Raw genomic sequence first — 17627 nt, 5'->3', positions numbered from 1 at the left:
ATTTAGTCATGTGACATTCCAGATGTAAATATGCAAGGAAAGTTCTAACAGAACATAAATAATGTATGCGTAAAGGAGACCACTTACTGAATAGGTAAGACAATGAGCCATCAAGAGGCACACATAAAAAGAATGAAAATGTCGCTAGTTTGGACAGAGTGCTCAATCCACTTCCATACAGTAGCAACCCTCATCCATCATCAAACTCCTGTGAGCCAAATGGCTTTAAGAAAAATGGTTACTCCTGTCTGAAATGGACCAGGCACTCCATCCAAGAAAAGAAAAGCGGGAAACTGAAGCAGAACAAAATACAGAAACGAAATTTAAAAGGTTCCAGAAAGACAGGCAAGAAAACTGACAGCAAGAGAGGCAAAAAAAGTGGACAGAGGAATGAGTACTTGAGACAGCTTAAAGCTACCTTAGTGACATGATTGTGTTCCTTAGCTGGCCTGTAACAGAAGTAGAAGAGAATGAATGCGAATGCATGTGGAGACTGCATATTGGGCCAGGAGTGCTCTTGTGTGGAATTTTGCCACCTGGTGCAGGTCATTTTACTTTATAGCACTTTGGTGACTAGCATGTTGAGTATGATGACAACACAACACCGAGATCGCAAATGGAAAAAATTCCCTACCTCGCAGAGAATCGAATGCTGGCACCTTTTACGGTATTCAGCCATGCTGGCCACTCAGCTATGGAAATGGGCAGTAGAAGCGAAAAAGAATTAAAATGAATGAAGCAATGTGATAACTTGGGAAGGACATCAAAATTTTGTGGTAGACAGATTTTATTTTATGTAAAAATTATGAGTAAAGCAAAATTACAGCCTTCAGGAAATAATGAGGATACTGCCCATTTTTAACACAATTTAGTTACCTTTCGACAACAAGCATGTGGTGACACTTTGCAGCAGGAGTTTGTTAGTCTTTGCATACATTTCATTTGCAAGAATGCTTGTGAGTATATCAAAGGATGTAAAAGGAATTATTTTCCCAAGGTTCCGTAATACACAATCTGAGCAAAGGTATCTGGACACCCCTACGTACTGTGTTGTCAGCACTTAAGCAGTAACAGCAGAGTGGGTCAGCCAGCAGAACTCACTGGATGTTATGTGAAAAAGCTTTCTAGAGATGCCCAAGTCAATTGTCAGTGATCTAACTGTGAAGTGGAAATGTGAAAGAACAATCATGGATAAATTGTGACCATGTAGACCTCACATATTGATGGACAAGACTGTCAATAATTGTAGAGGGTAGATGTAAAAAATCAGATAAAATTCCATGGAAAGAATCACTCATCAGTTCCCAAGAGCTACTAGCAGTCCAGCTAGCACAATGACTGTGCATAGGGACTTAAAAAAAGCATCCCATCTTCAGGCCACAGGTGGTCAATCAGGACCATCCAACCAGTATGTCATCCTCAGCTAAGGATGCGGATCGGGTGGCATGTGGTCAGCACACCGCTCTCCTGATCGTTATGATGGTTTTCTCTGACTGGAGCTGCTACTATTCGGTCAAGTAGCTCCTCAATTGGCATCATGAGGCTGAGTGCACTCTGAAAAATGGCAACAGTGCATGGCAGCCCGGATGGTCAGCCATACAAGTGCTGGCCATGCCTGACAGCGCTTAACTTCGGTGATCTGACGGGAACTGGTGTATCCACAACGGCAAGGCCGCTGCCATAGGTACTTAAAAAGAATGGGGTATAATGGTTGGGCAGCTCCCCATAAGCCATAAATTCCTGTAATCAATCCTAAGCTACACTTGAGGTGGTGTAAGAGTGCCACCACTGGACAGTGAATGGCTAGAAATGAACAATTTGGAGTATACCATGTGGCAATCCAATGGAAGGGTTTTGGTTTGGTGAATGCCTGAAGAAGTCAACTGCCATCATGTGTAGTACTAACAGTGAAGTTCAGAGTAAGTCATCTTACAGAATGTGGACATTTATCATGGTTAGGCTGTATTCCCGTTATTGTACATAAGAAGGATCAAAACGTACAAAGATACAAACACATTTTACAGCATTGCGCACTGCAGACAGGAGAGGGACAGTTTCTGCATGACAATGCAAACCCTCAAAGCAGCAACTGTGAGGGAATGGTTTTTGGACAATAATGTTTCTGAAATGTACTGGCCTGCCCAGAGTCCCAAGCTGAACCCAGTGGAACACCTTCCAGACAAGTTAAAATGTCAGTTTCACTCCAGACCCCAGCATCCAACCTCACTACTGTCTCTGGTTTTGGCTCTTGAGAAAGAAATGGCTGCCATTCCTCCACTGACATTCAGGAAAGTGTCTGCAGCAGAGGTCAAGCTGTGATAAAGGTGAAATGTGCACGCACCCCATATTAACATCCACTTATAAGTGTCCAGATGCCTTTGATCAGATAGTGTATAGTTGCTCAACTAGTATCAAACTAATAAATTACACGTGATATCTCTATGTCCACTCGAGTAGCTAAGATGCCACATACAAACTGTTTTCGACTCACATGGCGATCAGTGAGGGCTGCCGACTGCACATGAGGCCGGACAGTAGGACGCGCTGCTGTGCCGGGTCCGTTGTCTTGCGGAACTGAGCCATCGCAAAGTTGAACTCGGCGTCACCGCCCTCCATCACAGCGGCACAGTACACGGTAGGCCGCAGGTCCACGGGAATCCTGTGAAATGATCACTACTAACAGCTGAACAATCTCACAATGTGGGTTTTCCTTCATTTAATCATCAATAACTGTCCAACAGTAATAGTTCATCTTTTAATCTAATAGCTGTGGAAGAAAATTATTGATTTTAGTGCGTGTTTGTAGGTGATTAATGCGACCTCTCACTATGATGTGGAATGAGTCAGTTTTATGATTATAGTGGACTTCCGTAATGAAAGAGATGGCGATGTGATTTATAAGTTATATATATATATTTTACACTCTACTATTTTCATTCAGTATCCCCCCCCCCCCCCTTCCCTTCCATCTCTCTCACTTTGCATCTGCACACACTACGTATTGTTGTGTCTTGATGTCTGCTTCTCACCTCACAATATTAGCAAACTTTCCTGCTTTATCATTTAATACTCAGTTATCCCCAAACCCATCATTTTCCTTTAACAGGAAAATTTTTCCTATAAACTTGTCTTCTGACCTGGCAAAGGAAACCAAAGATATACCCTTTACATTCTTTCCTAGGAAAGGTTACAATTATCAACCAATTTCCTTATTGACATTGTTTTTCAAAATATTCAAAAAAGTAATGTACTCGAGCAGTTCACACTTAAGTAGAAACAATTTATTTAGATATCATAATTTGGATTCCAGCAGGGCTGCTCAACTGAGCATGTTATTTATACACTCATTCATCAAATACTACAAGCCATAAATAATAAAATATCACTAATTGGCCTTTTTAAGGTCTTCCCAAGGAAAATCACAAAAAACTCAAGTTGTATGAAATTGATGGCTGGTTTGAATCATACTTAAAAAACAAAATGCAAAACGTTGTGCAGAATATTAAGTTGGAAGGGTAGAAAATTTTAGTGATTGGTACAAACCACGAAGGAAGTCCAGAGGGTTCAATTTTGGGTCCACTCCTATTCCTTACTTCCATTTATCATTCAACAAGCAGAATTGGTGCTTTCTGCATGCAATACTGCTGTTATGGTGAATCCCATTAGAGAGAAAGCAACAGAGGAGATCCTTAATAATGGACCCTTCATAAATTTTAAGAAAAAACATTATAACCAGTTCCGTACAACAAAAAGAGTCATACCAACAACTGATGCAGCTTATGAACAAAGTCAGAAAATATGGTAGGTGTTCCAAATTTTTGAGTGTATCAGCATATTCTGTTCATGTAATTGCTAATCTTTGAAATGAACTAATTACCCTTCTGGCAATATTTTCCCTACTTTCACTCAGAAACACCTTATGGAAATTTCTTTTGGGTAACTCAGCACTCAGAAAGAAAGAATGCATTGCACAAAATTGAGGAAGAATGAAGTGTCCATCCATGAATTTATGTAGGTACCTCTCCATGGAGTTAGGCATGTTAACAGCTAATGAAATTCATGATAAATAATCAATCACAATTTAAGAAGACCATTGAGGTCCATACCTACAACAATAGAGGGAAAAATGACCTTTATTAACTATTATTAAAGCTGTCAGTGGCCCATTTCAATGTGCAGCAACAAGAAATTTTGATCATTTGCTCAATAACTTAAAACATTTGACAGTAGAAAAGCAAATTTTAAATCTAACCTAAAATAATTTCTCCTGGACAATTCTTTCTATTCCATAGATGAGTTTCTATTTAAAAACTGGTAGCACGAGTAAGAATAAAAAATTGTGTATTCATTAATGCTGACATCAATTGTGTATACATATCCTGCAAATTGACTCATTCCACATCACTTCGATAAAATAATCATTCAAATGAACAATGAAACACACAACTATAAAAGAACAATTTATTTCAAATGAAGAAAAGTGAATGATAACAAAAATTACAGCATCATGAATGAGTCTTGCATGGAGAATTCTTCTCTGACATTTTATCCAAAAAATTAAAATATAATTTCCAGGCATGGTTGCTGATTTAAGCAACAAAGTGTTATTGACTAACTTCTGATGTATAATCCTTACTTAACCCTACGCTATCAATTATTTATTCACTACACAATCAATCAATTTTTAACCCCCCCCCCCCCCCCCCCCCCCCCCAATCCTCTCTCTGCTGCTTTCATGCTGTGACAAAGAATTACTGAGGATGCTGTCTGTGGTAAAAGGCAGAAGAAATCTTAAAAGAAGTCATACAATAACGACTTTGATAAATTGTCTTTTAAGATTAGAACAAATTTTACTCACTTGAATATTTGTGACTGAGTCTTGAAATATATAGTAGTTAAGAGAAAACTGAGGAAACAATTTCTATACTGTAGTCACAGAATACGGAATATACTTCAATTGCAGTGAACTCAAATGTTCTGCAAAGAGACTAACTACATAGTTATGAGGATAAAATGAATATCGGCAGAAAGCAAGTTGTGGGAGAAAAATTATGACAAACTCGATACTCTCTCCATTGTTTAGTTGTATTTATCTATTCATTTGCAGAATTTGAATAAAGAGCAAAAACTGGTAAATCACTAAGCACAATAAGTTAATGCGAGATTGATCACTTTGTGAGAAGCAGTGTTCTTCCTCAATCAGTTAGCACATTCTGTGCCACATTAGTCTAATTGATACTAGCAAATAAACTACAAGAAGTAATATTGTCTCTTGAAATGACGAGGTGCGCAAAGAGCAAAGTCCAAATGGTGGCAAATTACATTAGATTTTTACTGGTAATTATACTTAATAAGAACTAATCATTTACTGTTGAGGCCCTTTCATTCAGAATGACATGTTCTTGAATGAAATAATCACAAAAACCAGAAGTGACATAAGCGAATCTTAAGAAGTTACTCTAAATTCAAAACTATAATGCTCTATGTGGTTAGGTATGCATTCATAGTCATGAACTCTTGGCAAGGTATGCATTCATAGTCATGAACTCTTATTAAAGCTACCGTACCAAGCACTGTTTGTAATTAACATGAACACAATGGTCGAAACTTAGCAAGGTGGACTAACTCAACTTGCAATTATACCACCCCTAACAAATACTATTCTCTATCTTTTTGTTTTGCATACTCAAAACAGATGCCTCGCATACATGAGATATTCTAATTATTTTTACAGTTTTTCTTTACTACCATTTGTCATTTGCAGTGTAATTTACAGGTACAGATATTTTCTTTAAGGAAATATTTGAAATTCGATTAAGGAAAACTATGTGAACTTAAAAATCAAACCTCTCTAGTAACTGGTTGTTTTAAGATTGATGTACTTTATTCAAAAACCCTCATTTCCTTCTCTCTAAAGAACATATTATCTTCTCTGAAACTTCTATAATTTAAGAAAGGTCTTTATTTCCAAGTACTGTTTTTGTAACACTTCCAGGACATTTGAATCTTAAAACTGAGTTTTCTTATAATTTCAAGGGCCTTGTCTTAGAATCCTAAATTTTTTGAATCCATAAAGTATACCTTTGCTGCAAGAAAATATTATTTAAAATCTTATTAAAATTACTCGACAGTTGACACTTTATGGGTTGGAGCTGGTTTCCTCCAACCAGAGCACCCAACATCAATAACTGCCACAATAGTTGGTCAGTTCACTTATGAGGTCGTCGCAACGGAATGCCATGCTCAAGGCCCCGGGTTCAATTACCATCTGGGCCGGAGATTTTCTCCGTTCAGGGATGGGGTGTTGTGTTGTCTTCATCATCATCATCATCATCATCATCATCATCTCATTCCCATCAAAGCACAAGTCGCCGAAGTGGTGTCAATTAAAAAGACTCGCACCAGGTGACCAGTCTACTCACCAGGCAGCTCTAGCAACGTGACATTTCATTTCATACCACACCACATACAACACATACTCCTCATGATGTTAATGAAATATCCATATTTCATACACAGCAATAACTAAACACTTCTGGATACTTCCGCAGAAAATGTGATTCAGCATCACATATGTAGTTATCATAATCACATAGATCAGCTTACATTATATACGCTTCCCACAACACTGCATGAAACTGACTTTTTGAAGGCTGCAATTCATCACTGCAACTGGGTGATCACAGTCAAACTTACACCTTCTTTGCTATGCCATTTTCAGCATTGTACTGACTTCTTTACATGCTCTTATTTTTCTATGTATCATTCTTTTTTTGCCTGGAATCTGCCCGTGTCATTTCTAATCTGCTCATTGGTTGTGGTAACGTTCCAACTCCTGTAGCCAAACGTTTTCTGTTGTGTTTTTACTTGTGGAGATTAACTGTAATAGGCACGAACAGAGCAATTGTGATTTTAGTTCTTCCACACCGACTGCTGCTTTCTTGAGCACATTATACATCATGAGGTTGTGGTTGGCTTAGGATATGAATTTAGATTCAAGGCTACAAACAACAGTGCATCTCTCATTTCCAACATACCTTGTGGCAGACACTTCCAAGACTGCTTCACATTACTCATTAACAGAGTTTGAGAAGTGACTTGTCGTGTTTATGTGTTACCTATAACCTAGCAGTAGCTGGTAGCTGATGTGGCAACACAGTAGTGGCTAGTGACAGCCGTCAAGTATCAAGTACTTTTAAACAGACTAGAGTGAAATATTTCACATCTTCCATACAGGTTCCTTCAGATACAGTTACTTAAATAAAGCCTAATTAGAGCCTTAACTGAATAATGCTCATACAGTCTGTCAGTGTCAAGCTCTTGTAGAGACAGCAAGTGCACATTCAGGAGTCAGTCTGCATTAACTATTGATACGCACACATTTATCCAAGTCACACTGCTTGAAGGTTTGGCGCACGACTGATCATTTTGTGATGGTTGTGGATCTCATTACTTGCAAACCCATCATCATCAGTGTGACAAGTTACAATAAACGTGATTCAATTGTAAATTAGCTTTGCTGGCTTTTACTGTAATTCTTAACAAATTGTTTATGCACCTAGCATCCACTCAATGGACAGTAATGAGCCAACCATGTGTCAGTAATGTTACAAGGTTTGTTGGACACAGTTAGATGGAAGCAAGTGACTCACGTGTAATTGGTAGGTGCTGCCATCCACCGTGCGAACAGCCTTTCCGCCCAGTCTGTGACATTGCGCGCCTCAAGGCGGAGTGCCCTGGAGAGGACACGTGCCCTCAGTTGTTTCGTAGGCAGGCTGTCAGTGGGCTGCGGGTCCAGCTGCAGCCGCTCGAGTAACGGCATCAGAACGCTCAGCATATACCTCTGCAAGTGAATCAACTAGTGAAAATACTGGCACATTCATAAACTTACAATCACTTTTTACAAAATATCATAGCACATTTTTTCTAATATGAAAGCCATATTTAAAGGCATTGTAAGTACAAGAGTTTTGAGCAATTAGCTACCTTTAAATAAAAACAGTTACAATGTACGTTCACAAACTTTTTGTCATATCACAGTAGTGAAACAGTAGTTGTGTGTGTGTGTGTGTGTGTGTGTGTGTGTGTGTGTGTGTGTGTGTGTGTGTGTGAGAGAGAGAGAGAGAGAGAGAGAGAGAGAGAGAGAGAGAGAGAGAGAGAGACAGAGTGTGCGCTCGCGTTCCACTGTATATGTTAGCAAACCATCTTGCAGAGAAGATAAATTCTGGCCTTACAATAAAATCACTAATCACATCTAAGGATTCTGTCTAGTTGCTCATCAACCAGTCTGCTGCAGCAATAGAGGACAGCAAAAGAACTGCTGAAGTTTTAAATTTTGCACTTTCTGAAGTTTTAAATTGTGCACTTGCTGAAGTTTTAAATTTTGCATTTAATAAATCATTCATTCTGGAGGATCGTAAAATTGTACTGTGGTTGGACCGATGCACATACTCCCTTATGTAAGGCACAGTAAGGGACATCCCTGGCATATAGAAGTAACTGGAAGAGTTGAAAACAAACATGTCACCAGATGTAAAACTAGTTTGGTTTTAAAGGGAGTACTCTACATCATTGGCCCCTTACTTAGCTTGCATTCATCATGAATCTTTCACCCAGTGCCAAGTCCCAAATGACTGCAAAAAAGTGCAGGTGACTCCTGTGTGGTGACCAGGCAAAACTACTTTCATCAAGCCACAACTGTCGGTTCTTTCATTGCCATGGGAGAAACCTTATCACATTAGAACCCATGAAATAATAGTTCACTTCATTACATTAATGAATAAAAGATTTACAACTTTCACATAGATCTACTGTACAGGGTTGCTTGATTTCGTTACAACCGCTACTGACTATTAAAACATCACCTGGTGCACAGATTAACAAACTGTTCTCTTGCAGTACAATGTTCCACATTTAAATGGACAAGTCCACCAGAAACTTTAACTATCTCAGGGGTCCTAGATGATGACACTAACTGCTGTAGCTGAGTTCTCGCATGCTCGACACTATACCAGCCTCAGCACGAGGCCGCTGCTATACTGAGAAGGGAGGCATAATATTTAAGAGCGCTTCTCTTACATTGTTGCAGGTTGCAGCAAGCTCTCGCTAATGTATGTGGTATCTACTTGTGTTGCCAAGTCTGCTATAGCAATGCAAGCTCTTTACGATATCACATCCTGCAAGAAAGAAGGGGGAAAGAGCGAAAGAGTGGGCCCACAGAATTGTGGACCAATATCCTTAACATCGATTTGCTGTAGAATTCTCGGACATATTCTGTGTTTGAATATAACAAATTTCCTTGAACAATGTAGGAAAAGATAGATTGCTACTTACAGTAAAGAAGATATGTTACGTTGCAAACAGGCACAATTAAAAAGACACTTACTCAGAGCTTTCTGCAACAATCTACATTTGCAGAAGAGAAACATACACCATTCATACACACAAGCAAGCACACCTCATGCACACACAACTGCTAACTCTGGCAGCTCGGGCCCAAATGCATTATAGCCCGAGCTGATGGAGTTGGCTATCACATGTGCATTAGGTGTGCTTGCTTGTGTGTACGAATGGTGTATGTTTCTCTTTTGCCAATGAAGGCTGTGGCTGAAAGCTTTGTATAAGTGTCTTAATTGTGCCCATCTACAATTTAACGTGTCTTCTTTACAGTAAGTAGCAATCTACCTTTTCCTACATGGTTCATATTCCTACTTGTAGTTACCATTGTGTGATAAATTTAATTATGACAGAACAGCTTCTATCCACAAACCAGCGTGGATTTAGAAAGCATCACACGTGCAAAACTCAGTTTGCCCTTTTTTTACATGACTTCCTGTGAACAATGGATGAAAGGCAACAGGCAGATTTCATATATCCAGACTTCCAGAAAGTGTTTGACACCATAGCTCACCGCAGATTGTTAATGACGGTCTGCGCATATAGAACTGGTTCCCAGATATGTGAGTGGCTTGAAGATTTCTTAAGTAATAGAGCCCAGTATGTTTTCATTGACGGTGACTGTTCATCATAGGCAAGGGTGTGATCAGGAGTGCCCCAGGGAAGTGTGACCCTTTATACATATTAATGATCTGATGGAAAGGGCGGGCAGCAATCTGCAGCTGTTTGCTGATGGTGCTATAGTGTACAGGACAGTGTCATCATTGACTGAATGTAAGAGATTGCAGGATAGCTTCAACAACTAGTTGGTTCGATGAGAGGCAGCTTGCCCTGAATGTAGCAAAATGAATGTTAATGCAGATGAGTAGGAAAACCATAATATTCTAAAAAAAAGCATCAGTAGTGTGCTGCTTGAGACAATTGGGATGAGTTTTAATGTTGCAGAGCAATATGAAATGAAATGAACACGTGAGGACAGTAGTACAGAAGATGAATGGTTGACTTTGGTTTATCAGGAGAATTTTAGGAAAGTATCATTCGTCTATAAATGATAGAAGGAGATAGCATATAGAACACCAATGTCAACCATACTTTAGTGTTGATCAAGCATGTGGGGTCACCACCAAGTCGAATTAAAGGAAGACATCGAAGCAATTCAAAGTCAATATGAAATGTTCACTCAACAATGGAGAGTGCACTGACATGAAAGGAGATAAGGTACTAGTGGAAGTAAAGCTGTGAGGACGGCTTGTGAGTCTTCCTAGTGTAGCTCAGTTGGTAGAGCACTGGACAGCGAAAGGCAAAGGTCCAAAATTCTAGTCTTGGTCCAGCACACAGTTTTAATTTGCCAGGAAGTTTCATTCAAAAGCGTGCTGCTGGATTTGTTACCAGTACATTCAGTCACCATGGAAGTATTACGGAGATGCTTTGTGAACTCAAAAGGGAGGACAATATTGTTTTTGTGAGGCACTACTGATAAAATTTAGATAAGCGGCATTTGAGGCTGGCAGAGGCACATAGAGTGTCATTTCCCCCTTGTTCCACCTGCGTGTGGAACAGTAAAGGAAACTGCTAGTAGTGGCACATGGTACTTTCTGCCATGCACCATAAGCTGGCTTGCAAAGTATGTATGTAAATGGAAGTCCAGGATGTAATAACAGCAGTATTATGAAAAGGACCGATTGCTGAACACCGTATACAGGAGATGTTTGGTCACAGACAGTCATAAGGTAAAGACTGCTGTAAATTGTAACTTTAGAGCAAAAGGCCTTCTTCTGAGGTAGAAAACACACACACACACACACACACACACACACACACACACACACACACACATTCACACAAACACAGCTGACACATATATGATCAGTATCTCTGGCCACAGTGGCTCTCTAACCAACAACTGAAAGAATAAGCTGACATTCAGTGTTATGGGACCTTATTGAATCTACCATGAATTTTCTTTGTGAGAGTTCTGAATTGACATTCTGGATCAGGTTAGTTACTAGAAGGAAATGATTTATTCATTCATTCATCATGTTCTAGTCCAAATCATGAAAGAGAAGCTTATGGATGTAGAAGAAATCAAGGTACATGTTAAAAAAGTCAAGGAACTCATAGAAACTTTACCTTGGCACTGCATTAACAATAAAATATCACTATAATTCTTAAGACAGTGGCTAATGAGCTATGTTTTTAATTTTATTTTGAATTGGTAGAGACTCCCAAATTCCAGCTTTATGTTAGTCAGAAGCTTCTTAATCTCTGCCTACTGACGTACGAAACTTCATTCAAAAACTTAGGTGAAGGAGACAATATTGAGAAGTAAGAACTGCACGATCCTTAAGCTTTTGCAAGATGTACAGTTATCTACTTCAAGTAATGTTCTAATTGCTCCTCCTCCTGAATCAAGAAGGACCACAAACTCTACCGACAGTACAGTTTTTCTTGTTTAGCCTTGATAGCAATATTACTTCTTCGATGAAGAATTGTTTTTGAAAGTCAGACAGGGTCTAGTAAGTTCTGCCCAGTTAAATGAGTTGGTATTCAGTTATATGTCACTGAGAAAATACACTCTCTGATCAAAAGAATCATAGTGTAATGAGGAATTAAACTAGATCTCACAAGAGGGTGACCCACAAGTATAAAAGGAGGCAGGTAGTATTGTGTTGTCGGTAGGGAAACAGTAACAGCAGAATGAGTCAGCCTGGAGAGTTTGACTTCAAACGTAGACTAGTTACTCTATGTCACGTAAGTAACAATTCCATCAGGGGCATTTCAAGCCTTCTAAAGCTGTTCAGGTTGACTGTTGGCGATGCAACTGTGAAGTGGAAATGTGAAGGAACAGCCACAGCTAAGCCGAGACCAGGTAGATAACAGGGACTGTTGAGTATTGTGAAGGGTATCTATAAAAAAAATTGCAATGAAATCAGCAGAAGAAATCACTCACATGTTCCAAAGTGCCACCAGCAGTCCAGCTATAACAATGACTTTGGGTACAGAGTTAGAAAGAATAGTGTAAGCCACTCATTTCTTTAGTCAGGACTAAGCAATGCTCGAGGTGGTGTAACGTGTGATGCCACTGGATGGTGGATGGCTGGAAGCAAGTGACTTCGAGTGACAAATCATGCTATACTGTATGGTAATGTGATAGAAGGGTTTGGGAAATTCCTGAAGAATGTTACCTCCCTTCACGTGTAGTGCCAACAGTGATGTACGAGGGAGGTGGCATTATGGTATGGGGGTCTTTCACATGCTTAGTTTGTGGTTTATTTATTGCTCTTAAATGAACACTAAATGTGGAATGATAAGAACACATTTTATAGAGTAGGGAAGCAGTTTGGAGATGACAACTGTTTCTATCGGCATGGCAATGCAGTTTCTCGTAAAGAAGCATCTGTTTGGTTTGTGGATAATATAAGATTCCTCAAATGTACTACCCTGCCCAGAGTCCCTATCTGAACCCAGTGTAACACGTGCAGGATGAGTTAGAATGTTGACTTCACCTAAGACCCAAGTGTTGAACATCACTATCTTCTCTGGTTTTGGTTCTTGAAGAAGAACAGGCTGCCATTCCCCCACAGCCATTCACACATCTCACTGGAAGTGCACCTTGCAGGGTTCAAGCTGTCATAAAGGGGAAGGCCGGACACATCCCATATTAATGTCCACTAACAGGTGTTCAGATAACTTTGATCATATAGTGTCAACAGGAAAAAGTGAAGTATGTGCATAAGTAGAGCTGGTTTGCTTATCTTCACTTTTATTGATGAGTGTTACTACAGAATATTGAAGTCAAGCAATGGAAAGTTCAGGATAGAATAACAGCAATATGGAAAGGAAACACTGCTACTCACCGCATAGAGGTGATGTTCAGTTGCAGTCGGCACAATGGGAAAGACTGGTAAAAAATTTAAGCTTTCAAAATATTTCTTCCAAAGTAAGCACAACACTCTCTCTCTTACCACCCCCCCCCCCCCCCCCCACACACACACACACACAGAGAGAGAGAGAGAGAGAGAGAGAGAGAGAGAGAGAGAGAGAGAGAGAGAGAGAGAGAGAGAGAACCATGGTTGTCCCTGACCATGCTTTTGGTCCTTTTTTCACAAAAAGAGAAATATCGAGGCTTCAGGCATCAGGAATGGAATTCCTTGGATCTGTCATCCAAAAGACTAATATGAATAAGCTACAGAATGTGGATGTGAGGAAGAATGCTGGAATCAAGACATCCATTTTAGAGTTAATCAGCACATCCAGGCTACAATGATACAGGAACTTAATGAGGTTCAGAGTAAAAGAACAGCCCAAAGTAATACAGAAAGAGAGGAGGAAGGAAAATTCCCAGTACAGAGACCCAGAAGCCATCACTTGGATAAGATTGAGGAAGACCTCATTGCCAGAGGAAGGACTATGGGCGGTATTGGCTGTGATAGGTTCTACATGGACAAAAGAAGTGGAAAAGCCTCATTAACAGTACCTGGGAAACTGAAATTTTACAATGATGATGACGATGATGACACAGTTAACTTTGTATTTTACATCGCTTGTAATATGACTGACCTTGAGCGGCACATAGGTGGGCGTGAGGCTGAGCCCAGCCTCGAGGTGCAGTGTGCCATCCAGGAAAGCCTGCCACGGCACAAGACTGACTTCGGCGCGACTGTCGCGCAGGTACCGTGTCAGGTTGAGTGCGATGCCGTAGGGAAGGGCGCCAGCCCGGGCCAATGACAGCGAGTCCGAGATGAGTTGCGCACGTGTCGACGTCGGCAGCTGCAGCGGAGCTGTCGCCAGCTGCCGCACCAGCAGTTCCCAATTGGTCGTGTCGTAGTTCACCCGGTAGTAGCCTGTGAAAAAATGCCATCCGTGTAAGTGTGGGCAACAGTGCCAATGCCGACAGAGCTCCCAGCCTCCGAATGTACCGTACCCTGTGAGAGACGCAGAAAAATATCCTGGGGTGCAAGGGCTTCACCAGTTCCACAGGCGAAGAGGGAGGGGGGTACCTGGGATGCCCAAGGCTGACCACACAATTCATCACTAAGCTGTTACTGATTTGTACTCTAAGCTACTACATTATTAGTTTTAATTAACATATAAACATAGCCAACAGATCTGTTTTACATGAATGACAGGCTTCTAAAATCTTGTGGCTCACTTGCTTAATTTGACCCTCCTTTAAATTGAATCTAAATCAGAACACCTTCAAGGATTTTGTGAATGCTAAAGCTTGAAAGCAGCACAGAGTAGCTTAATTTGACTCTTCTTTAAAATGAATGGAAATCGGAATACCTTCAAGGATTTTGCAAATGCTAAAGCTTGAAAAGTAGCAGCTATGTAAAGCATTTTTATTCAGCACTGAGCAGCTACAGTGGGTTGAGTTTTGCAATTTTATTTTCCCCCCTAACTTTGATTAGCCGAATAATGCTGCAGGACACACCATTTTTTGACTCATACACAGCCTACAACTACACTTTATTTAAACGTAGAACATAAAAATTGTTGGTCAGATATGTCAGGAATATTCATGAAGAATGATACACCATTACTTGACTCATACACAGCCTACAACTTCACTTTTTTTAATGTAGAACATAAAAATTGTTGGTCAGATACATCAGAAATATTCATGAATAGTAATAAGATAAATGTTGTGTGACTAGAGCCTTCTGTCGGGTAGACCATTCACCAGGTGCAAGTCTTTCGATTTGACGCCACTTTGGCGACTTGCGCGTCAATGGAGATGAAATGATGATGATTAGGAAGCTGGGAATCAAACCCGAGCCCTTAGGATTGACATTCTGTCGCACTGACCACTCAGCTACCAGGGGCGGACATGAATAGTAATAACCAGTTGAAAATAAATTACCAGTCATAGGACAGTAGTAACTACAAGACTTCTCAATGTGGATATGATAAAAGTAAATACTACATTCAGTAAGAGCAGCCAGTTTTAAAATATTAACTATAGTACAAATGACAGTACATCTTTCAAAAGCGCACATATTCTTCAGAGATGAAGTTCCAAAAATTTAGCTATTTACTGGATCGTGCTTTCCTGAACTCTTTGAAGTAGAGTGCATCCGCAATCACAGTAGCAGCATGGAAGTATGCTATCAGTTAATCCACTTTCACCGGCCAAGTAGAACAAATGTGCCGCATCAAGTGCACCCATAGGGAGAAATCCAGGGGAATGCAAAAGCCATAGAGCAAAACCTTCATCATTTGTCCATTTCCTGGGAATTGCTCTGCTCAAATAATGTCTCTAATTTTTTCCATAGTGTGTAGTCACACCATCATGCTGGAACCATAAACTTTGAAGAATGTGAAGCGAAATAATTTCTAGTGCTCCAGACAAACTATCTGTGAGACATGTAATGACACAAGGGCAATCCCAAAATAAATACAGCCAAAGCACTGGGGACACAGGGAAACTATTTGTGTAGATGTTGGCCATGCTCCTGTGACTGGTGCTTATTCCACTCTCAACTAACCATGCAAGCACTTTACTTTGAAGCTCATTCTCAACTTCACAGCCATTCAAGATGTTGAACACTCCACCAAGTGCAAAGTTTGCTATTACTCGATTTTTTAACTGGTTGAAATTCATCACCAAGTGATAGAGGAGTACGGATATCAAAAACTTTTGCACGAAGTGTAGAGAGATATATAGAAATCCATGACAAAGAAAGGAGCAGTATGCCATCAATTTCTGACAAGACAGTCCCAATGGTTGAAGAAATCGTCATAAAGATCAGATCATTCTGGATGCTCTCCGCAGTTTAGTGTCTGAGATTTCAGTCACAGGATTTTAATGGAAGTTGCAATGTTGGAAGATATGTGCAAAATGGGTACTACCAAGTATGCTGACGGAAGACCACAAACAGCGAGTTGATTCTTCCCGCAACTTTCTGCATCAGTATACAGGTGAAAAAATTATTGGACTTGATTGTCACTTGAGATGAAATCTCAGTATTCCACTTTATATTTGAGACGAAACAACACTCATGCAAATGGCAGCATCCCTCTTCGAAAATCCAAACAAACAGCCTGCCATTAAAGTCGTGGCAACTGTGTTTTGTAACCAGAAGTGTATGAACAATTGTTGATAAACTTTCTGCCAGATGAGAGAACTATAAACACTGGCAGTTACTATGAAACACTGGAAAAACTCAGAAGGGCAGTTCAGAACTGGAGAAGAAGGATGCTGAACAAGGACGGAAGAATCCGCAACAATGCCCGCCCCATCATCACCCATCAAAACGTCAGTGTCCTGCAAAACTTTGGTTGGAATACCGAACACTCACCATACAGACCAGACTTGCACAAAGTGACTACCATCTGTTCCCTAAGTTGAAGAAACAAGGGTCTGGACAGTGGTTCCACTCCAACGATGAGGTTCAGCACTTTCTGTAGGACATGGTGGTGAGCTGGTATGCCGTGGGCATTGCAGAACTGCCACAGTGTCTACTAAAATGCATCAACCAAAATGGCAATTATGTAGAAAAATATAGCATTCTTCAACATTTAACTGATGTAGATACTACAGAAAATAAAAGGTTGTTTGTATGCCTAATCATATAAGAGGCCTTACATTTGGGATTGTCATACCTTACTAGTTGTAATTTACATATTAAACACAGCCAACATATCTGTTTTATTTGAGTGACAGGCTTCTAGCACTTTGGACTCACTTGTTTAGTTGGGCCCTCCTTTAAGTTGAATCAAATTTATTAAAACTTTCAAGGATTTTGCAAATACTGAAGCTCAAAAACTAGCAACGACCAGATATATTGCTTCCGGGAATATAATATAATGAATGGTTATGATTAAACATTCCCTATTTAACATGTTACAACACAGAAACAAATTACCATACCAGTACCCAACTTGGTGGCATTCATGTCCAGAGGTTGCGGTGCACGATTTCCATGCATCACAGAGCCACCGTCCAGTTCCAACTATGGCCAACATGTGCCACAATCAGTCATCATGATTCACAATCTCACACACCTGACCAGTCGCAGTGCACTTGTTACATGTAAACATGAGCTTGGAAAAAGGAGGAGGGCATTATAGGTGAAGTTCAGTTATCAAAACAACAAAAATGCTGCAGCTGCACTTCGGGCTGAAAGGATTACAGACAAGTCCTCTTTCTCCACTTGCTGTGCGGTGCATGATGAAGTTCGAATCAACTGGAGAACTGGGGGTCGCTCTGGGAATAGGCTGACAACCTT

The 17627-nt window shown here is 40.1% G+C and overlaps 1 protein-coding gene across 1 annotated transcript in view; it reads right to left on the bottom strand.

Moving 5' to 3' along the window:
- Positions 1-17627, bottom strand: part of LOC124718692 (aminopeptidase N-like) — a 214701-nt gene that overhangs the window by 15464 nt on the left and 181610 nt on the right. The window contains exons 14-16 of the mRNA XM_047244315.1: positions 13957-14240; positions 7653-7843; positions 2492-2659 (exon numbers count right to left, since the gene is read on the bottom strand). Coding sequence (XP_047100271.1) covers positions 2492-2659; positions 7653-7843; positions 13957-14240 — 643 coding nt within the window. The remainder of the gene's footprint in view (positions 1-2491; positions 2660-7652; positions 7844-13956; positions 14241-17627) is intronic.

Source organism: Schistocerca piceifrons, chromosome 10, assembly GCF_021461385.2.
Source record: "Schistocerca piceifrons isolate TAMUIC-IGC-003096 chromosome 10, iqSchPice1.1, whole genome shotgun sequence".
Taxonomy (NCBI): domain Eukaryota; kingdom Metazoa; phylum Arthropoda; class Insecta; order Orthoptera; family Acrididae; genus Schistocerca; species Schistocerca piceifrons.
This window is presented reverse-complemented; position numbering and strand designations above follow the sequence as displayed.